Source organism: Topomyia yanbarensis, chromosome 3, assembly GCF_030247195.1.
Source record: "Topomyia yanbarensis strain Yona2022 chromosome 3, ASM3024719v1, whole genome shotgun sequence".
Lineage (NCBI taxonomy): Eukaryota > Metazoa > Arthropoda > Insecta > Diptera > Culicidae > Topomyia > Topomyia yanbarensis.
This window is the reverse complement of record NC_080672.1, coordinates 305,901,838-305,924,534: the sequence shown is the minus strand read 5'-3', so window position 1 is coordinate 305,924,534 and position 22,697 is coordinate 305,901,838. Positions and strand designations below refer to the sequence as shown.

The window sequence follows — 22,697 nt, the reverse complement described above, 5'->3', positions numbered from 1 at the left end:
GCACGTCAGTTCATCGGTAGTACAAGACTACTCGGACTCTAGGCCAAGATCAACCAACCAGAAGGTCCACAATACATTCTGTTATGATTTGAAATTGGTCGGATTGGTCGGCCACGATAATTATGTTGCGGTGTCTTTCTCTTAGAGGATTCCGTGCAGAATGCGTTAGTCGTTAGTTTACAGAATAGACACATAATTTTTTGATTATCTTAAGTATACAGAGTGGTCTGAGCATAAGGAGTGCCATGAGTGAGTGTCGCGGAAAATGGAATAGCATATCTGCATTTTTAGTTTACTAACTCTATCGTCAACGCCCAGACAAGAAATTCTCGAGGTCCCACTTGAACCGGTTTCCATTTCTGTATATTGCGACCTGAATATTGTCTTCGAATCTATGATAGAGCGTGGTACGAATTCGTTAAACATCACAACCAATTCCTTTACAAAATTTTAGGCTTCTGTTTCAATTGGCTTCACAGCTGATTCGCAGCGTATATGAAGTACAAAACTCAATAGCACACTATTGAAAGACATGTACAAATGAAAAGATCGCAGAAACTGTCCATATGGAGCACCTAAGAGACGAATAAAAAGTTCGATATTCTGATAGTTAGGGCATGTTCAGAAGCATTTTATTTTGTATAGGAATTTCAAAGTAGAACTGGAACTGAAACATTCACATCCCAAGCAGAGCGTTTTGTTTTATAAGTTCGAACAGTTTTGTTTTAAAACTGTTTTACGACGCCGTTCTATTTGTTGCAGATTTTAAAACACGTTTAGAACTGTGTTTTAAATACATTCAAAGGTTTCAGCGCACTTAGACCCGATAGACTGGGGGATTTTAAACTCAATAGAACTCCCTCTAAAACTGCTGCTAGGGACAGCAAGTTCTAGTTTTATATTATAGAACTGTCAAAATTATGAATCTAGAACTGAAACACTCCTGAACACGTCCTTAGGTTCCCTTCCCTAGGTTGATGGGTTTGACGATATTGCACACATCATCAAGTATATTTTGTGCATCAGTTTTAAATAGCCTCTACCAGGCGATTGCTTTAAGATGATTATTGCATTACGTTTCGATAGTGTTGCATCGAGGAGACCGAAAGGGCTCATGGGCCTTTCTTATGTTTTGTGTTTTTTCTGCACCAGCCCAAACTAACGATCGACCATTAGCCTGTGCGCGCAGGCGTGGCCGACTGACGGGTCAACGTTGATTGGCTTTTACTGTGGGTCGTGTTTGCAAACATTGTTCCACAGCTTATCGGCATTGTTGGTGGACAAGACCTGCAGTGGGGGTCATTGTGTGTCGATTTATCAGTCCTCTTCTTCATCGTGCACAGGCTAATTAAAGAAATGTAAAAGTAGAATTAGTGTAAGAGTAGTGATAATTGTAGTTTTAGCACTACAATACAATTGTAATGTGTTAGTCGCATGTCTATCTGTGTATGCGCTCGTCTGAGTATTTGTGACAGCTGAGTCAGGGAACGGATGCAGAATTGACGTAAATGATAGAATGGTGAGTAATCTTTCCTATGATTCGTTGGTTACTTTTTCCGATGTTTGATTCGACCATTCGGTTCGATTCATTCGAGAAGACCGGATTGGATAAATTGAGGTACGATTGATTTACCGACGCACATGAGTCATCCATTCCCGGTCATCATAACATGATAAAATTCTAACAGGATGAAATTATCGTTCATGGCAAATAAATATCATTTACTGGTATTTAGACGAGTTCAAGTAGTTTGATTACATGTGACTTGTTTTCTTTGCTTCTACTTCATTAGTCTGTTGCAAATAAATCGGTCAATTTATACATTTCATTTCTAATTAATCTCTTTGCATCTTTTTTTCTTTATGCGTCATTGTAGTGGTCCGCTCAGCATAGCTTCTTTAATTTCTCCCGAAACGTGAATGAGATTGAGTGGTGGTTGGAGTTCCTTCTAATAAACTATCAGATGAGTACCAAGCGACGTCCCACTTTTGAGTTAACCTTTCCTGCGACCTGTAACTGCAGAATAACCTACAGTTTTGGGAATACTGTTTGTCTCTGGGTTTTGAGAGCCATTCAGCAGGACCCGGGGTTTGGTGGTAGAAGATAGAGGCCTGGGGATATTCAAAAGAAATTGAAGTCGTATACAAAAAGGGTTTGGGGAAACTTGCGTAATTTCGTGAACGATTGCGTAGATCCGGTTTCGAAAATTTTAATGCTTTAAACTGAGGACTCCAAACCCGAAATGTGAAATAAATATTTGCTTGTAAGCGAATTATAAGTTTGCTGTGATTAAATGGTTTTTTGGGGAGTAAACTATTGTTTGGTAATTTCTGGTGTAGGTAGTTTCACAATTTTCAGACGTTTCCATTTGTAGCGAGCAGAGTTGACTCTTTTCCCTTCGACTCCACCTTTTCTAAATCGGCCATGACTAGGGACCTTGTGTTTGAGAAGATCTTTGCTCGTGATGCGTTGGAGCTAATCAATTATACCAGTCTGAGAGCCTTTTCTGTGTACTTTGATCCCTAGTGAATGTTTTAAGACTGGTGATGAACTATCAAGGTACCTGAGACCAATTGGACCATTCTGAAACAAATAATACGAGCCCTTAGGGAGGGGGGTCTCATCGGTTACGTCCGGAAGTCCTCGTCTCCAGCAGCCTAGGTCTATGTCTTTAATTGGACCAATAAAAAATGACGCTCATATCCACTAGACAACACGTTCCATGGCAACATGACCGGGAACTCTAACAATGTGGAAGAACTCACTCCAGCATCTGATCCGTACACCGAAAATTGCGTAGATTCACGGTCCGCGCTGAAAATTAAGTCAGATTCACGGACACACTCGAATGTGCGAATGGACACACGGTTATAAAATCGAATTTAGACACGCGAAGTTACATACACGCAAGCACACGCAATCGGACATGTATACGCACAAATGCTCGAGCTTTTCGCGATAATACACGCTATCGTAAAGTACTGAATATCACATTCAGAATCACGGTTGGCTACAATTAGCCTTAGGCAGTGTTTTAGTGGGTGACACTTCCAGTTTCGCCTGCAATTGTTGTGAGTGATTCTGACGGGGAGGCCTGCCGAGACCTTAACTGTACAGATCCAGTAGGACAAATCTGTCAGCCCTGCTCTTCTTGATTGAGGGGATCATCAAATAAACGATCAACATCATACCTTTTTCATTTTTAATACTTTATACGTATAAATACGTATTTTTTCGTTAACATATATTCGTGCATTTGGAAGATATTAACACGCAAAGTAGACATATTTTTTTCAGTTGGCTTCCCAAATTGCAAGAGAACGGACTTGATCGATTTTCACGATATTGATATCAAATTAAAGGTCATTAAGCTTTTCAATGTGAACCAAAAAGAAAAAAATACCAGTTTTCAGCCAAAAATAGTTAAAATCGAAAAAAGAAAGAAAAAATAGGTTGCCATTGAACAGCTTAAAATTACTTTAATATGATATCAATCATCAATAATTACTTTAATTTGATATCAATCAATTGTTGCGCGTAGTATCTCTCAAATGAACGAATATATTTTAACAAAAAACATCTATAAAAAGGCTTCAAAATAAAAAAGAGTTTAAGCCTTTAACATGGAAACTTTTTTTGAACGATTCAGACGATAGCTTCCGTCAACATAAAAGATCGTCAACGTCACGTTACCGTTTCATCAGGATAAGTTAAGGTTGGACAGAGAATGCGCAAAAATCGGAAACGAAAAGTTTTTTTTCCACACCGTTTGTTAGATCTTCATAAAAATCAATCAGCAGTACTGTATCAACATTCTACATAAGCTGATTGATTTTTATGAAGATCTAACACACGGTGTGGAAAAAAACTGCTTTTTTCGTTTTCGATTTTTGCGCATTCTTTGTCCAACCTTAAATTCGTTTCTCGTGTGCCCTTTCACACGTTCCGTAACTAATTTTGACGTTCCGATGACGTTCTGTACCGGTGACAGAAACCTGGGTATTCCAAACTTTGGCCAGGCTTTTAGAAAAAAAAACCGCCATAGCGCAATGTTACTAGAAATCTATGTATTAGTTATGGTAGGAATTTGTTTTAGGAAAGTGTAAACAGTGTGAATTTCGCCCCTAATAAATTCAAATTACCGGAAAATGTTTGAAACTACAATTTGGTTCAAAGACACACCCTATACACCTGAACAAACAACACAACCTACAGTCAGACACAAGCATGACAATGATCACTATGGAAACTCCTGGTTGTTTGTTACAATATTCTAATTTCGCTCAGCAGCCAGTGGTTATATTACATTTGAAACAAAATGTTCTGGGGATTCAGCGAAGCATTGGACCTTTTCGAGGAATATCGCAAGATTCAAAACGCTGCAGAAGAGGAACCAACTGAACTCAACATTTTGTTGTTTGGATTAGGTGATCCACGGCATGTGCTGAAGAGCGCCGCAAAGTCCTTCAAACATGGTACAAAACTAAACTTTTTCCTTCTGGAAGGATGTTTGGAGTTGGTGGCTAGGAACCTTTTGTTGATTAGTATTGCGTTGGAAAATAAACAACAATTGTCGGTGAAAGGCAAGACACATCTGTTTATGGACGTTTTTGGAAACACGTTATTGCGGCCATTCTCTACTACCTACATCAATGCTAAGGCTAAAGTGCTGACAAAATTGATTACGGATGACGATTTTGCTAAACTTACAGCGCCAGTATTTTCATTCAACGACCTCAAATATAAACAGCGTGACCACTTGGAAAATGTGTTCTATTTCTGGACTAATCGGGAAAAACATGTGTTTAATGTGGCACACTACTGGGACGGTAAGATAAAACTTATTCAACCCTAAAACTATATTTTTAAGTGTAAAATCTTTCAGCCAGGGTTCGTGCAATGTTAGAAGCTAGATATGACCACAAGATGGGTGCCTTCGATTGGGATCTGCACATGAGACTACGAGAAAACGGAGCTAAACAAATATGTCCACAAGAGTACAAGCATTGGCGAGATACAGGAGTTGCATTTACTTTCCCAGAATATGAACAAAGCGATCCGAACAAAACAATCGCAGTTGGACTGAGTAGGAACGGTGACAGCTTCATGCATCGTGGCGTTGTCGGAGATATCACCACAGGGCCTTACATTTCGTTTGGGATCAAATGTCCAGAAGATAAATTGGCCCATTCGATGCATGGAGTGAACGATTTTAGATCGACTGATATAACTGAGCGAAATGTCTTTGAAATTATGCACGAAATTCAGGAGAAGCAAGATTACATTCTGGACACGAACGATATTCACAAATACGGATCTTATGTTTTGGACACGGGTAAAAACATGAACAAAGATCACCCCCGAACTGAAACGCCAGATGCTTGTAAATACGACCAGCCTTTCATACCAACTGAGCAAATTAAAATCAACTTTCTCTCAATCGATGAAGTTCTGAAACTACAAACCAGACCAGCTCATCGAGCAAAATACGATGTCGTTGTGATAGCAAGTAACTATTTATCCTTCTTAAAAGAGGATTTTCCTGAGCTTTTCAAAGATCTTTGCCTGGTTTGCTTTGAAACTTGCCAGTTCACAACTTTTCATAAGGACGAAATAACAAAATTCAATACTCGAATTAAAGACTACGCTGCAACTTGCTCGCTCAAGCTGCTAACCAATTTCGCCATCAATGTACCCCATTCCATTATTCGATACAGGAATATTTCTCAAACGCAATAAAAATATCCCCTTCCAGATTCATACGACAAATAAATCAACGTGTTGTATTTTTCCCCGACCCAACCACATACAGAAAGTTACCTAGGATGTCGCAATCTCCTTCAGTGGTCCTTCCAGATAGTTTGCTAGCGCCTGCGCCTTTTCCTTCAGGATCCCAAGCCCGACGTTGTCTCTCGCATACAAACAAAGCAGCAGATTGGCCACTTGAGTGATAATTACGTTTCCATTTTCGCACTGCAAAAACACGTATTGAAGCCGGTCTTCTCGAAAGGCATTGCGTCCATTTTTTTCATACGCAGACCACACGTTGCTGGCAATGGCAGCGGTGATTGTAGCATCTCTGTCTCCGTACCCGGAAAATGCTAGCAGGGCTCCTTCATGGGTTAGCAGGCTGTCGGGATGAAATTCGGGATCATTGGAATTAAAAGATTTTTTCATATACTAACGATACCAGCGAAAATGTCGCTTAGGCAAACAGAATTGGGTAAGAATAGCATAGATCCAAGCAATTCAATGAAATATAAGCAATCTCCTGTGGAATGGACTTTTGAAAGCACCTCAACTTACATGGTATTTTCTACGCCACCAGTGTTTGCTTGGCCGAGCACCGATGTGAGAACTTTTGGCTGCAGCATTATTTTAATAACTACACTGAATAGCTAAAAAATTAACTTAATTAATAATATTTTAACAGAAATAAAAAATTTGGTTTGTTTTTATTTTGTTGCGGCGACGACAGAGTCTAATCTTTTTGTGTTTGACATTTAAAGGGATTCGGACGTTTTGGTATAATTCTGTTCCCGGGAAATCATGAAAAAATATAGCTACACGCTTAAAATGCATTACCTACTACCCGCTACTACCCTAATACTATGTTCACATTAGCACTGATATTACTTGATATGCCGAGGTCAGAGTGTATGTAAGGAGAGTGAAGACACCTGTCATGATTATCTGTCAGTAATATTCCAAACGAACAAACGACCTCTCAAAATACATGGATTTGACTCGTTTGGAATGACACTGACAAGTAATCATTGTTCCAATTTTGACAGTGTCGTCACTCTCCTTATATGCACTCAGGCCGAGGTGATATGGATATCACGTCAAAGTGTTCACATTCAATTTAGATGATATCACTTGACGTTTGAATTGTCAACTGAAGTGTCATCAATTTCAAGTTGGTCGTCAAGCAAAAAAAATGTAGAAAATTAACAATGCAACGGAAGAAGTTGATTCATTGTTTATTTTAGTTTTAGTTTTACGACCAGATTCTATGCAGTGAATTAGAAATACGTGCTACACTCAGGAAACATTTGCTGGGGAACGACATTCACTAAATATTTCGTGTTTTCAGAACTATACCTCCAGATCATTCAATAATTATCCAGAAACTAAATACTGACAGCCGACCAATTTTGGCTTTTATAGCCTCAACCTAGATTTGCTGAACTTAGAAGATTCCTATTTAGTTGCATCTCCAATGACCTCTGGAATCGGTCAAGGTGGTTAACGTGGTCAGATTAAAATGTCAGTAATGTATTCTTGCAAATCTACAATGATATGACAGGGTTGAAGGGCCACATATAAAAACTATTACTTGAACATCTAAATGTAGAAGAACTCTTAACTTCCTACTGGTCTCGGTAATCCGAAAGATCGGGGAATCTTGATTTTCCCCCAATAATCTGTATTGAAGATATCAGTACCATGGTGTGATACGTATTCTCATCTACAATGTAGGATAATCAGATCCACTCGCGACCAATGAATTTTTGGCCGGGTACACTGGGTCATTCTGGAACCGATTTCAAGATTCTTGGAGTAATATGATTGACAAACAATATTAAATTCTATAGAATTGCAAATTGTAGAGTCCTGGTTATCACTAGAGATCATTATGGCAGGGGCTGTCCCGTAGGTCTATAAATATTGTGCATGGCAACCAAAAGAAGAACATTATTTTTGTACTCAGCGTGCTCTTATTCGAAAATCGCGAATGCGTGGATATTTGCAAAATGTTGTATGCGATGGCGCCAAACGTTTCCTTGGACGATATCGGCACTTACAATCAACATCTGCGTTGATAGCTATTGAGATTAATCGTATCAAATCCAGGACTCGGATTGTAATTTCATCCTGAGTTACTGCCAGCCATAGCACCGTCTGAAAAATCTGTATGAAGTTACTTCAATATTTTTTTTTTAGAGCCCAACAATGACAGTGGATCTAATGTTTATGAAAAAATAATACAACAGAGAACATACAAAGAAATGTGTATAGTGTATGAAACCTGATCAACTCTAGTATACATTACAGTAACACGTGGTTATGCGAGGCTTTGCACACTAATACACTTTATAATTTAAATGTTTCGGATTTAGTTTTCCTTCACTTACAATACTATATTTTCAATCGTTTATTCATTTTTTATCATGTCTTCGTCTGATGAGCTACACACAACAATGGTTACAGAGCATACACGTCACGTCATTTTATATGATAAGTATCATAGATCTCATCAACCCGTAATATAACTGTTTCCTTAAATTATATTGTTTCTTCATAAATTAAGTTTAGTTCAAACAGCTGTACATACTAATTACATTTTGCATTAACCTTTGCGTCCCTGTGATGCTTTTCACTCATCAATTTGGGTGCTTTATTGGCTCTAGTTTTGACGATTGTCAACCGAATTCAACCAGACCACTTGCGGACGATTTGGAGTTCATTCAGGTTTCTTGGGCTGTATATATTGGACCAGATAGATAACCGGTTCCGGATTTATACGGAAATTCGTTGGGATCTGTCCGAGGGTCGTTTATGCTATTTTCATTAAGTTTTCAACTCCTGCCTTGGGGCTGGTATTACTGTGGCATGCACATGGTCAAAACTCAAGTGTGAACCCTTCGAGCTTATGTTGGGATGGTAATGGCCATGTCCGGGCATTCTGGAGCAGGTTACGGGGGACCAGAAAAATCCGAAATGCGCCATCTTTACCAAAGGGCGTATCAAATGCTACAGGTTCTCATGAAGAGTGCACAACGATGAAAGTTGGACACTAGTAGACTATTCCTGGACTTTTTCGGAAGCATCCGGGACATCTAGGAGCCGATTACGAGGGACTTCCTGGGACCGGTTTCCGGAACTAGCAGGCCTTGTCTGTGTAATGGTTGGACCAACATATACCTGTCGTGCGGCACATCAAATAACATCATTACATTCATGATCTATGAACATTGTGATTGCGTTTGGGATCATATGGACACACAGGGACACACGACTGGTTCCGATTATTTCGTGATCCGGTTGTTCGGATCAAACATTTTTGGTGAATGTGCTTGTCATGCGGCACATAGAGTAACATCAGTTTGATGATCTTTAAACCATGCAATTCTGTTGTAGGTTATTTGAACACACGGGGACACTGTACGACCGGTTCGGTTATTCCGTGGTCCGATACTTCGGTACAAACATTCCTATTCACCAAAAATGTTTGGTCCTTACAGGATTCCGGAATATTCCGAACCGGTCGTAAAGTGTTCTCATGAGCTCGAATGGCTTCAAGCGTGATTGTATTGTTCATAGATTGTCGAGCTGATATAATTTGATGTACCGCATGACAGGAATATTCATCAAAAATGTTTGACCTGAGGAACCGGAATCCACCATTGTTTCAGTTTATCCAGCTTACCTTAAACGTGATTGTTCATAGATCAACACGCTGATGTAATTTGATGTGCCGTACGATAGGTGTATGTTGGTCCAATTGTTTCACGGATGGGGTTTATTGTTTCCGGAGGCCGGTCCCAGGGGGTCCCTCGGGATCAATTCCTGGATCTCTCGGATGCTTCCGAAGGGATTAAGGAATGGTCTACTGGTGTGCAATTTGCATCGTTGTGTTCTTCATGAGAATGTGTAGTATTTGATGTTCCTTTTGGTAAAGGTGGCGCATTTCGGATCTACGAGATCCCCCGGAACCGGTTCCGGGATGCCCGGATGTGGCCGTTGCTGTCCCATGACTTCAAAGTGATTGCATATGAGTTTTGATCATTTACATGTTATGGTGATGCCAGAATTAAAGCTGGATGTTGAAGGCTTAATGAAGGTAGCATAATTGACCCTCAAACTGACCGCACGAAATTTTCTTGTATTTCCGAAGTTGATTGGCTGACCTGTCGAACATGTACAACCTGAGAAACATGAATAAATTCCCGATCGTTTGCGGGTGGTTTGGTTGAATTCGGTTGACAGTTGTTTGGACTGGAGCCAATCAGGCACCTGGGTTGATGAGTGAAAGGTGTCACGGAGACGCAAATGTTAACTGATTCAACATACACTGTCGCCGTGTGTTCTTGTTAGTACCGGACCTTGTCGAAACGTCTTGATACAGCCGTGCTGTATCATCAAGTGAACATATACTACCGCCATCACCACCCCCATGAACTGACTCGGATGAGATCCATAATCCATTTGTGAAGCATTCTTTATGTGTAGGATTTGATCACCACTAGGACCATCGTTTCCACGATAATCACCAACATTACCGATAGGGATTGGTCCGGATAGTGATTATCGACACTACTTTCGCTAGGCCCAAAATTGTCCGCTCGGCGAAACTTGTAGTGATATGCATATGCATCGCACGACTTGTCATCTCGTTTCGACGAGTGTTCATCGCGGCTGGAAGAATTCACATCGAAAGATTTTTATTCAATTGATTGAATCAATTGAAAAATTTGGAAGGCTACTTACCTGGGAACCGAGATTGATGGTTCTAATGGTGCTTCGAACCGTCTCTTTGCCAGAGTTCCGATACCGAGATTGTGTAACACTTTTGGCTTGGTGTCTGTAGCCATAGTTATGTATTGTTGTTTTTTCTTATGTACAAAAACTGTGATCGGTTGCTGCGATCCACTGAATTTTCAAAATGACATTTCGCAAATGAGTGCGTTCAATGCCGCTATCCGTGTTGCCAGTCGCTACTTTTGACAATTTGACTTGATTTTATTCATGATATCCCGGATATCACACAAGAATGATGATATGAGATGACATTCGAGTTGTATGGGATATCAAGTAATATGGCACTTAATATCGTCGGATATCAAGGTAATCCGTATATCACTTGATATCAGTGCTAATGTGAACATAGTAACGGCCAATTTCTTCACTGGATAAAAACCGGGTTTTGCTGAAATTTCTACATACACGCAACCATAAAATAACCTACAGAATAAGTTCTTTTAACTTAAATTTAGGTACTTTAGAGCTGTGCGTCGCTTTCGCACTTATTAGTGTTGTCAAAAACAAAACGAGAGATTCGACTCAGTCGAGGTCTTCCGTGCAGTAAGGTATGTACTTTTAAGTTGTTTGGGGTTTACTCAAAATTAGGTAAATTCAACTTAAATTTTAGTAAATTAAACTCAAGGTTGAGTTATTATTTTTGCCGTAGTTAAATGGAAACTACCTTTAACACGGTTTACCTAATTTTACCTTCCTGTACGATACCACGAAATTGAGCCAAAAGTATTGAATTTTAGGTAGTTTTTCGGTAGCGTGTAGCATTTACCCTACAACCAATCATAAAACAATAAATATTATAGTTATTACTGTTTCAACACTGTTCAATGCCAAGTTCTCACAGTAGATTTACAATAAAATTTTATGTAACAATAAATTTCACTGTTCAGCAAAAAAACTGATACAGTGCATTCTTATTAAATTTTACTGTTATCGAGAAAAAAATGTATGGAGAAAATCGATTTTTTTTAATGTTAAGATACATAACCACCCCCCTTTTTCACTGTAAAAGTATTTTACATTGAAATTTACTGTAAAAATGTTAAAGTTTACTGTTTTTGTATTGTAGCATAACACTAAAACTTACTGTAAATTATTGTAAAATTACTGTACTGTCACAGTGAAAATCATGGTTTTGTTACTGTACATTAAATGTTTAGAATTAGAATTAGAAATTTTCTATTCGGGATAGTCATAAAATGGATTGTCTAGATTTACACGGTTAAATAAAACAACCTGCGGAATAAGTTCTTTTAACTTACTTTTGAGTTGCGCATCGCTTTCGCACTTATTAGTGTTCTATTCTATTTCTATTCTATTCTAACCCTTACACAGCCAGTATTGAAAAGCATCCTGGAAAGCACTGCAGTTATTCTTTAGTGTTTTTCTTGTCAACATTAATATTTGAAGCATATTATAATATGTCGCAAATATTAAAACGGCCAGGCCTACTGTGCAGAGTTGTGTTTGAAGTTGTTTCAATATTATACGGCAATTGAATTATTCACTTAGTGAACAATTCAACCAACGAATCGTATTGAAACTTGAATGAGGAAGAAACGAGGACAACCGTACCGACCGTTTCAGATTATAGGGGGTTAGGATAAAACGTTGGGAGTGACTTGGCTAAGAAGGTTAATGTCACTCCTTTGGTCCTTCACGCAGAAAAATGTATTGTCGATATAACAATATTCTGGTTCAAACTCAATAATAATTATTATTATCTCAGGGCTAAAAATATTCAATAATTGATTTAATCCATAATATTGTTATTTTTACAATAAATTCTGGTTTTGACGTTTCTAGATTTAAATCACATTGTCGGTTGAATCAACAATAAAATTGTTGAAACAATTGACATTGTGTTATTGATCGAATGATGTAAGCACGATTAGTTCAACAATATTCTGATTTTGAAGCAACAAATAATGTGGTAAAAAATTCCTATTTAAATGTTTATTTTTTTTTTCAATAAAAATAAAACAAAATATTTTTTATTGAATTTTCATTTATAATAAATTGTTCCAATATCTTACAAGTTCATTTGTCAGCCAAATTTCATCATTTCCGATCTGTTCTGAAAGTTATAAAGATAATTTGACTCAATATTTTAAAATTATTTTAATATTGGCACTTACCCAGAGAGTATCCTTTACGTCAGTATATAATTTTAGCACTAGCCCGAAACTGTCATGTATGTTGCAACTGGGTCTGTGAAAACAGAAATTTTACATTTAGTAAAGAAATAGTTATGATACCGCTGTTTTGCTTTGGTTTTCTTACTTACATGTAAGAAGAAAAATACCTACGGTGCACAGAATACACACAAAAATACACAATACACGCTGATTTGCTACTATGCAAGACCAAGATAAAACAAAATTTGGTTGAACTAAAAATAATATTGTTGGTTCAACAATAAAACAATGTATACATAACAATAAATGAGTTTTGAATCAATAATAGAGTGAAGATTTAAATCAAAAATAAATATTGTTGGTTTAAGCATTTGAAATTTCGCTGCTTGTTTGCTTTCGCACTTATTAGTGTTGTCAAAAACAAAACGAGGGATTCGACTCAGTCGAGGTCTTCCGTGGAGGAAGGTACTTTTGAGTTGTTTGAGGTATACTCAAAATTAGATAAATTCAACTTAAATTTGAGTATAAAAAACCTATCAATGAGTTGTAATTTTTGCCGTGGTTAAATGGAAACTACCTTCAACACGGTTTACCAAATTTTAACTTCCCCCACGATACCACGAGATTGAGTCAAAGGAACTCAATTATAGGTAGTTTTTCGTTTCCGTGTACCGTGTAAAAAGAGGCTCTCGCGTTTGCATTTTGGACCTTTTCAAGAAGTTCGCTAGAAATATAAACGTCAACCGGTCAACCTGATTTATTTTGGATCGCAATTTTCATAGGATTCGTCGAATACGCTAATTTTTATAGTAACTATAACTGTTTAATCTTGAAGAAACATTTAATATTTTTCTTTTATCGCGCACGCATCGCTTGGAAGATAAGAAAATGCTGCGATCGTTACTGATAACTAACAACTATTTGCTACACTCGACGGTGCTACAGAAAATTAACCCAATTCAAAAGGTATGTAATCAAAACGTGACATCAATGTGGCAATGCATACGGCACTACACAAATATGCCAAATCAAAATAAGTTAACCGGCGAAAGTGAAGAAAATCAATTGCCGTTAGTTACTGATATCGATAAAAAGCGAAAAATTCTTGAATTGGAGTTGGAAGTCATGCGACAGGAAGGCCGTAAAGTTCCAACACCTAGCAAACTCAAAGAAGAGCACTGGCAGCATCTGCTACAGCTTAGCTCCCGTAATCAACGGCGGCAGTACTATCTCTTCCGGTGGAATGTGGAAATGGCAAAAGAAAGTTCGCGGCTCAAGAAGGAACGAAAAAAGGAGCATATCGCCAAGCGAAAAGAAGAACTCACGCTAGCTAATGTTGACAACGATCATATCATCTACGGTTTGTTTCATAATACCATGTTTCTACGAATTTACGATTCGGCGATGGACCATTTCAACAATAATAAGTAATCCCCTAGAGCGAGTAATTGGTTCGGTAATTAGTAAGATTGTTATTTTCAGATTGATTCAAGCTATGCGTTTTGGACAAAATCTTGTGTTCGACTGTTCTTACGACGAGTATATGAACGAGAAAGAGATGCGCAATACAGCCAAACAGTTGATGTTGTGCTTTGCGATCAACAGGCTACACAACGAACCATTCAACATTCACCATTGTAATGTAGACTTCAATCGTACTACGATGAAGTCTTTGGAGAAGCATTTGGTTCAGATTCGGGAACCATCTTTTCCGTTCAACATCACCGAAAAGAGTTATCTGGACTTGTTCCCCCGAGAGCGATTGGTTTATCTGACGCCCCACTGTAATAATGACCTGAAAGAGTTCAGTCCCGATGATGTCTACATTGTCGGTGCGATGGTTGATAAATCTGCCCAGGAGAACATATCGTTAGGCAAGGCCAAAAAATTGGGTCTACGGATGGCTCGACTACCGCTGGATAACCATTTTCAGTTCAAAGGGGGCAAATCGCTAACGATAGATCAAATGCTTCAAATTTTGCTGGAGTTGAAAACATCGAGGAATTTTGAGAAAGCATTCGAGCATGTCCCCAGGCGAAAGATAGTGACGATGGATGAGCTGCAGATGCAAACGCAGCAAAGACTAACGCAGCGAAAAGAGATGGGCAAGTTTAAGTTCAGTATGGGCGGGTTTTCGGATCGAAAGATTAGGAGACGATAGATGCGGAGCACTCAGCTGTATTTGCTTGTTTACAGATCGTAAACGTAGCGCCAATAAACAATAATATACGTATAGTCTGATTAGTTTCGTCTTCTTCGAGTTCGACTGATTCGCCACGCGTTCGGTTCTTCGTACTTGTTGTAGAGTGGTTCCAATCGTTGATTTTTCTTGAACTTGCTCAGCTTCGTAGGATCTGAGAACCGGAAGAACGCCGGAGCAAATTCTACTAACCATTTCGGATCGATAGTTGTCACTTCCCGCATGTATTCTTTCGTGGTTTGGACCAGCTCGTGGTAAACGACCCTACAAAAGGTTGAGAGTTGAATTTATAGGTTCAATAGCAGCTAATTATAAAATTACAAATACGTACCATTCCGGCTGCCGGTTGAACAGTGCACTAGAGGGATGGATGTAAACTACCTGTGAATCAACTAGCGTTCTATATCCTTCCTGCGGATCTTTCTTGGCTGCATTCCGGAAGAAACCGGAACAAATCGTCTTCTGTACTCGGACTGTGTTCTTAGCTGCTGATACTACGTCCAATTTATGCCTATCCATGATACCTAACAATTGCTTCCGAACGTCTTGCGCCCGTTTCAAAGTTCTTATTTGCACAAAGTTCTCATAGCACCACGCATTGGAAAACTTATTATTCTTCCAACTGTTGTATACAGCTAGCAGTGTAAGGTGATCGCCCTCGATCTGATTGAACTTGGCCTTTTTCTGGTCAGCTAGCGCTTGCTTATCCTTCGGTCTGTAGAAAACGTTTTGGACAGATAGCATTGATACAATAGTCAAAATTTCGTCGGAGCATTGCAGAGCAACCGACATGATGAGCATTTTAGACAGATTCGGTTCCAGAGGAAACTCTGCCATTCGACGACCCAGTCGTGTCAGCAGACCTTCATTATCTAGTGCCGATAAGGAGTGAAGCTGTTCCAGAGCCATTACCAATGACTCAACCGGTGGGGCATCCATGAAATCAAAGTGTAATAAATCATTGATTCCCATCGTTTTGAGCTGCAGTACCGTTGTGGCCAAATTTGTACGTTGGATTTCTGGGACCGGTGTTGGTAACATTTCGTCTCGGTAGGCTCGTTCGGTGTACAACCGATAAGCTTTCCCCGGACCTGTTCGACCAGCGCGACCAGCTCTCTGTTTGGCGGCGGCCTGCGAAATCGGAGTTACCACCAGAGAATCCATTCCTGTTTTGGAATTGTACACTTTTTGCTTCACGAATCCCGGGTCGACGACGTAGTAAATTCCGTCAATAGTCAGCGACGTTTCGGCAATGTTGGTAGCGATGACAACTTTCCGACTACCCGGAGGAGCAGGATCGAAAATTCTCGTTTGCATTTCGGATGGAAGGGCGGAATACACCGGAAGAATGATCAGCTCTGGAACGTCCGGACCAAGCGATTTCATCCTTTCGTACAGAATTTCGCACGCGGTATCGATCTCCTCTTGTCCAGTGAGGAAAAGCAAAACGTCGCCAGGTGGTTCACGTAGATGTATTTGCATAACCTGGAAAAACAAATCTCATGTTTATCGGATTGATTTAAACTTCATAGTTTCAATAAGTTGTATGGTATCAAGTTAATTACCGTGATTAAAGAAGCATCCAAATAATCCGTTTCGGGTTCTTTCGTGTACAGAATCTCCACCGGAAAGGTCCGGCCGGGTATGGTGAAAATGGGAGCCTCGAAAAAATACTGCGAAAATTTAACTGCATCCAGTGTTGCCGATGTCACGATTAGCTTCAACTCCGGTCGCTTCTGCACTGCTTGCTTCAGGAGACCGAACAGGACATCCGTATGGATGGTCCGCTCGTGCGCTTCGTCCAACATAATAACCGAGTACGATTTCAAATCGAAATCCACCAAACATTCTCGTAGCAACATACCGTCCGTCATGTATTTGATGACGGTTTCCTGGCTGGTGCAATCCTCGAAACGAATCGTGTAGCCAACCTCTTGCCCCAGTCTACAACCATACTCTTCGGCGACTCGTTTTGCGACGGACATGGCAGCAACTCGGCGCGGTTGCGTACAACCAATTTTACCCCTCGCCACGAATCCACACTCAGCTAGATATTGGGTAATTTGGGTCGTCTTTCCAGAACCAGTTTCACCGATAACTATCAGAATTTGATTTTCCGTGACGGCTTTGATTAGGTCGTCCCTAAGTTTGTAGATCGGAAGCGACTGACGTTGCTCAACCAGACTCATGTCAGTCTTTTTACCATACGAAGATTTCTTTCCACCTATAATAGCTTTCTTCCACTCTGGAACATCCTGCATGGTCATTCCAACGCCTCGCGTATTGGATGCATGTGATTGCGCATCCTCCTCTGGCAGTGGATCGATCCAATTTTTACTCATATTAGTTGGCACCGCATCCATTTCCTGCTCCCGTTGAAGCATCTTCTGTTCACGTCGTTCCTTCGCTAGGGCCGATTGCATCATAGCTGCTTGTGCCAGGGAACCGTCAGGATTTTTTACTATTCTAACCGGTGACAAATCATGAAGCGCTCGGCCATGCCCTTGCAGAAAGGGTGGTTCGTCTTCGACTATTTCAATTTCAATATCTGCCTCACTATCCTCATCCTTTGGCAGCAAACCGGTTTCTTCGTCGAAATCGGGCATTTCACTACGATCAATTACACCCGACGAGATCATTTGCTTTATTTCCCAACGCTCCGGACTGGAAATGCGTGTGACTTTTTTACGTGAAGTTTCTTCCATTGCATCTCCGTTGTCTTGAAAATTAAGCATAGACGGAACATGCATCGGTCGGTCCGGGTTTCTGTTCGCAAGGTCACTACTCTCCTGGAGATGAGCGTGCGACAGTGGATTGAGATCTCTTCCAGAGGCTTGATCGACATCTTTCATACTGAGTGATATCTTGCTTCCAGCGATAGAAATAACCTTAATCTTCACGTTGTCTCCTCGATTTGTCACATCTGTTACGCTGCCCACTCTACCCTCCGACGATAGCTGTGAAATATGAACTAAGCCTTCTTTCTTCTTCCGAAAACCCATTAGCTGCACAAAACAACCAAAAGCAACTATATTTACAACTCGCCCGTCATAAATCTTCCCCGGTTCTGGCTCTTCAGGCATTTGAACTGGTGGTGTGCGCTTACGTCGTTCAAACTCTCTTGATCTGCTTCGCTGTCTTCTGTGGCGATCCTTGGATCTGCTACGACTCCGTCTCGAACGACGATCACGATCTCTACTCCTCGATCTACTTCTCCGTCTTTGTTCCTTGTCACGCGATCTTGATCGGTGCCGCGATCTCGACCTTCTCCTACGATCGCGGTCCCTAGATCTGCTTCTACGCCTATCTCTAGATTTACTCCTCTTACGATCCCTAGATCGGCTTCTCTTTCTGTCCCGAGATCTGCTTCGCCGATCTCGTTTCTTCTCCACACTTTCCTTCTTTTTTGTAGAGGCTGACGGTGTTGGTTCTAGACTTTCCAGCTCTGCAAACATATTCTCCACCTCCTGTTGCTCACGAGTCTTGCTACTCTCCACTTTTGAAGATGTTGGTGCCATACTCTCCAACTCAGCAAACATGTCATCTACCACATTAGGTTTGCTCTTCTTGTGATCCTCATACTCATCATCTTCATAGCCTGGTTTTGCGTTCGGTATCGCCAGTCCTGGAAACTTCAAAGCTAAGCCACCCGTGCGATCGTCTTCCTCGAACGCAGAAACGTTGTCCCCACCTTTTCCATGAGTCGGTGGTTTCATCAATTGAATGATTCGCAATAGGTTGGCTGTGAACGAGTCAGAAAACTCCGCTCCATTTTCTCCCAGCACTCGCTTGAAAGCATCCAGCGAAGGGTTTTTATCGGCCAAGTCGATGATGAATTCGGCTTAAACAACGAAATTAATCATTATTTTGATTGATTTTATTCATGACAATTATAAACATACCTAAATCTTTATCATTCAAACCAAGATGATTTTCCAATTCGGTGCAAATTTTAGACACCAACGAAAGGTGCTCGAGCTGTTCTAGTTCATCCATGATTTGCAAATAAATGTATTTAAACTCACTAGCAATTGAATAGCGTTTTTCTAGTTTGAAGAATGTAGAAACAAATCGCGACCGTTTCACTGATTTTTTTACACGATTCAATATTTCTTGAGCGTTTTTTCAAAACGTCATATCTGCAATGAGTTACTCTCTTTGTTTACTTTCTCTTCTGTTAATAATTCGGTCACTTTAACATTTATCCCTCAGCTCTTTGCATAATATGCTAGCTAAAACCACTGTCTTTCGATCTGTACTGTAAAATAAGTGAAAAGTGTTATAGTGACGCCGTAAAAATCGAAAGAGAAAGTATAAACAGAGAGTAACTCATTGCAGATATGACGTTTTGAAAAAACGCTCAAGATTTATGTTTTGAGCTATGACAGATTGACAGCTCTCACGAAAGGAATAGTTCCCGGGAATTGAAAATCTCATTTTCTATTCAATTCCCTTCAGAATCGTCCAAATTACACTCTACAGGAAAAGTATGCACACTGATATAATAAAATACTAATTGATGCGCGTACTCAAAAAGAATATAAATATTATTTTCATAATACTTTTCACGTGAATGTTATATTCTGGTTGCAGTTGAAAACTGGAAGATTCAACCAGCGGCAATCGTATTTTCTGTGGTTCTAAACAATGGAATCACGTCGGAAGTAGTGCGCTGAATTCGTACAATAATGCGCTATACAGTGCACTACTTCCAACATCATGGATTCGCACTAAACAAGAGAAAAAACTACCCAACAAACCACTAAGCACTAAAGTTTATATTTACCATATATTACCATATAATGGCTTTCTAATGTCTATAGGCTTTATATAAGCGTTTCTAATGTTTATAAGCTTTATTGACAACAAGCAGTAAACTAAGCCGTATATGAGTATATGAAACTATAATATAGAGCCTCTAAGCCCGGTGGCTATAAGCCCGATACCGGTAATCAATGTAGCCGTTTTAAGGCCTGCGATGAATGACTTTTCCATAATTCTAATATACTTAAAACAAATCAAAGTAAAATTCAAAATGGATGGAAGTGAAATCTGGCAGAAATATCTTAAAAGCGGAACTTACCGGCGAAAGTTGGTCAAGTACAAGCAATATTCGAATAATGATTGCAATCCATCGTCTAGCAAAAGTTTTGCACTGCAATCCAGTTACAGAAGCAAAAGAAATTATGAATCGTATAATGAACAATATACTATCAGTCAAAATAAGAGCATTAATCTGTGACTCCCCCGCGAGGGCATTTATTAAAAGTAATTTAATTCAATGTTATAATTTTGTCTAATCATATCTTATGTACCATTTGCAGGATCAGTGAATTTTAATTCGTTTCATGGTTGTCTTAAATGCAGTATTGTTGGAGAACGTTCCAACGATCTACACATGAATGTATTTCCTGTAACGAAGGCCTCAAAGCGAACAGATGAAGAGTACCGTAGCCGGTCATATGGTGAACATCATCAGATTTACAAAATCAGAGAAGGTGAAAACTCTACTGCGTCTGTCTATTGATATGGTTGAAGATATTATAGTGTCAGATTCGCTGCATCTGTTGCATCTAGGAGTTATGAAAAAGTTGCTGACTATTTATAAGGAAGCTCAAAAGCATCAGGTTAAGTAGCCAAAATCTAGTACCGAAAGAATAGACAACATTTTAAGCAATATAATGTTGCCATTGGAAATACATCGTAAAGTACGGGGATTACGTTTTCTATGTCATTGGAAGGCATCAGAATGCGCTTCATTTTTGAACTATATCGCACTTCTCAAAAATTTTATTGACGAACAACATTACGAAAATTTTATTAATTTGTTTTATGCCGTAACGATTTGTTCAAGTGAACACCATAAGAAATATTTTCCTGTTGCTCAGAATCTTTTCGAAACATTTATAGAAAATTACAATAGTTTTTTTCACATAATTTCTAGTAACACACACAATCTTGTTCCATTTGAAGTTTTTTTATACCAAATAAAAAACATGGTACGGTCTGGAAGATTACCGCTAAATCAAATAATCAACAGGATTTCGGAAACGCATCAGTATCATCTTTGTAAAAGCAAACACGGTGTGTTTGGTAGAACAATTTTATTCGAAAAAAAATCCGCATCGCTAAAACTTCAGCATGTGATAGAACCGGCTTTTCTTTTTCATTTGAAAGTAAAATTAAAATATTCTGTCGGGGTTGTCCAGAGCAACTTTTTATTTCAAAGTTTTTTTGTTCGAAAACTTAGGGTTTTCAATGAAACTGGTTCACATGTTTGCCCCTAGGCAGTACTTCAGACATTCAAATATTACCAAAGTTAGAATCTGATGGACAATTTCATTGTGTACAACTTTGTAGAAAACTACATAGCGATCTTAAATCGCCAGAGAAAGCTATTAAATTGTTATCAAAGTTTCTAGATTCGCACGGGGCCTATTGGTTAAGAAGCTTTATTCCAAAAACATTTTCATTTGTAAAAAAATGGATTGCCTTATTTTAACAGTGTGCTCAGAAGAACCTGAATGCTAGCAAAGTCCCACCTTCAAGCGGAAAAAATATAATTCCAGATTCCACCGTTTTATGCGCACCAATGATATTTTAGGAGCAAGGAGATATAGAGAAGAGTAGATAAAATTTGAACGAAAATAAGACTCTTTTGAAAGATGCTGGGTAATGCAGCAAAATGAAACCGTTTTTTAATTGTCACAGATATATTTGTTTCTTCTTTTTTATTTTTTCACTTATTCTGGAGTATGCTTGATATAATCTTGAATCGACCTTTTTGCTCGTTAGTATCTTGTGGGATATATTTGGCCTACTTTTTAACTTTATATATCGATTAGATATTCAGTCAATTGATTTTAGTTCGATTGAGATTCCTGATTGACAGTTTCATTAATGATAGAAAAATAATTCGATGAGATTTATTTTCAAGTTTGTTAACTTTTGGGAGTCGCTGTATATTGAACAGAAATCGCAATAGTAAATGAGAAATAAAGGTTTTGTCTATTGTACGAAGATAGCGATCTCAATATAAAAGTAGATATAGAAAGTATCACCTTTACCCGAAAGACGTGCTGCTGTTAATGTCTCCAGATTCAGAACTGAACTGGCAACTCTGTCTTCTTGATATGTTGTCTTTGCTCTTATCCCATATTATGAGGGAAATCTTCAATAAACAGACTTGTATTACTTTGAGAATTTACTGAATGTATGGTCCAGCCTGATATTTTCTTGTTCGTTTTCTTTTGTGATCCATGTTCAACGAGTAACGACTACGGAATTTCTTCTTAAAGGAAATTATAAAATTTGGTTTTGTTCTTTTTTCTAAGATTGTGTGAAGTGTGTTCGATTTGGAAATAAAATTTGAGGACAAGCAAAACTCTGCATTTATAAATTCTGATGAAATGAATCTACCCCAAAATATAGCAAACATGGATCCAAAACTCGAAAAGCTTTTTTCTCTTTCAATCGTCTTTCTTTTAATGTCGATAAGGACAAACAGGATTCTCAACCCAAAATTGCAATAAAATCCGTCGTTTATTACAATGACTCGAACTGTTTAGTTCATTCAAATATAAAGCTTTGAATTTAAGCTAATCGTATTTTACCAGGCAGGATAGGATCAGGAAGAAGAGTCATTCTAGTTTACATTATCTAGAGCGAGAAAAGAAATGAAAAAAGCATGATAAAACCCGTCACTACATTAATCAACATCTTGAAAAGGTATAAGGTTATCGAATGAATTTGGACCACACCTTTCCACACCTCCTTGTTCATAATGTGTCATTTTCACCCAAGACCCGGAGGAATC

The 22,697-nt window shown here is 39.0% G+C and overlaps 4 protein-coding genes across 5 annotated transcripts; 2 read left to right on the top strand and 2 right to left on the bottom strand.

Annotated features, from left to right (window-relative positions):
* The first annotated feature begins 4,186 nt into the window (after positions 1–4,186).
* On the top strand, positions 4,187–5,748 carry LOC131692435 (dynein axonemal assembly factor 3 homolog). Its single transcript, XM_058979483.1, has 2 exons — positions 4,187–4,830; positions 4,887–5,748. Exons 1-2 carry the CDS (start codon positions 4,320–4,322, stop codon positions 5,738–5,740), a joined length of 1,365 nt encoding a protein of 454 aa, XP_058835466.1. The 5' UTR covers positions 4,187–4,319; the 3' UTR covers positions 5,741–5,748.
* A 2-nt stretch (positions 5,749–5,750) lies between these two features.
* On the bottom strand, positions 5,751–6,496 carry LOC131692444 (ragulator complex protein LAMTOR2 homolog). The gene is made up of 2 exons (XM_058979496.1): positions 6,308–6,496; positions 5,751–6,131 (listed from the first exon to the last, which is right to left on the bottom strand). Exons 1-2 carry the CDS (start codon positions 6,373–6,375, stop codon positions 5,822–5,824), a joined length of 378 nt encoding a protein of 125 aa, XP_058835479.1. The 5' UTR covers positions 6,376–6,496; the 3' UTR covers positions 5,751–5,821.
* A 6,921-nt stretch (positions 6,497–13,417) lies between these two features.
* LOC131692437 (mitochondrial ribonuclease P protein 1 homolog) lies at positions 13,418–14,916 on the top strand. 2 transcript variants are annotated; one of them, XM_058979486.1, is made up of 3 exons: positions 13,418–13,490; positions 13,562–14,108; positions 14,164–14,916. In XM_058979486.1, the coding sequence occupies exons 2-3, from the start codon at positions 13,570–13,572 to the stop codon at positions 14,840–14,842; spliced, it is 1,218 nt and encodes a 405-aa protein (XP_058835469.1). In that variant the 5' UTR covers positions 13,418–13,490; positions 13,562–13,569; the 3' UTR covers positions 14,843–14,916. The 2 variants fall into 2 exon arrangements, with proteins under 2 accessions (XP_058835469.1, XP_058835468.1); XM_058979485.1 differs by having other exon boundaries at positions 13,418–14,108.
* LOC131692431 (ATP-dependent RNA helicase DHX8) lies at positions 14,844–18,987 on the bottom strand. The gene is made up of 4 exons (XM_058979475.1): positions 18,784–18,987; positions 16,447–18,722; positions 15,213–16,366; positions 14,844–15,145 (listed from the first exon to the last, which is right to left on the bottom strand). The coding sequence occupies exons 1-4, from the start codon at positions 18,875–18,877 to the stop codon at positions 14,923–14,925; spliced, it is 3,747 nt and encodes a 1,248-aa protein (XP_058835458.1). The 5' UTR covers positions 18,878–18,987; the 3' UTR covers positions 14,844–14,922.
* Between the last annotated feature and the right edge of the window lie 3,710 nt (positions 18,988–22,697).

What these genes read in the sequence shown, in the direction of transcription:
- LOC131692437 (XM_058979486.1), top strand. Translation starts at nt 13,570, where the DNA reads ATGCTGCGATCGTTACTGATAACTAACAACTATTTGCTACACTCGACG. An exon ending in GACCATTTCAACAATAATAA is followed by an intron (nt 14,109 to 14,163) that starts GTAATCCCCTAG and finishes TGTTATTTTCAG; the next exon opens with ATTGATTCAAGCTATGCGTT.
- LOC131692444 (XM_058979496.1), bottom strand. Translation starts at nt 6,375, where the DNA reads ATGCTGCAGCCAAAAGTTCTCACATCGGTGCTCGGCCAAGCAAACACT. An exon ending in GGTGGCGTAGAAAATACCAT is followed by an intron (nt 6,132 to 6,307) that starts GTAAGTTGAGGT and finishes TCATCCCGACAG; the next exon opens with CCTGCTAACCCATGAAGGAG.
- LOC131692431 (XM_058979475.1), bottom strand. Translation starts at nt 18,877, where the DNA reads ATGGATGAACTAGAACAGCTCGAGCACCTTTCGTTGGTGTCTAAAATT. An exon ending in TTTGAATGATAAAGATTTAG is followed by an intron (nt 18,723 to 18,783) that starts GTATGTTTATAA and finishes TCGTTGTTTAAG; the next exon opens with CCGAATTCATCATCGACTTG. An exon ending in TTCAACCGGCAGCCGGAATG is followed by an intron (nt 15,146 to 15,212) that starts GTACGTATTTGT and finishes AACCTTTTGTAG; the next exon opens with GGTCGTTTACCACGAGCTGG.
- LOC131692435 (XM_058979483.1), top strand. Translation starts at nt 4,320, where the DNA reads ATGTTCTGGGGATTCAGCGAAGCATTGGACCTTTTCGAGGAATATCGC. An exon ending in TGTGGCACACTACTGGGACG is followed by an intron (nt 4,831 to 4,886) that starts GTAAGATAAAAC and finishes AAAATCTTTCAG; the next exon opens with CCAGGGTTCGTGCAATGTTA.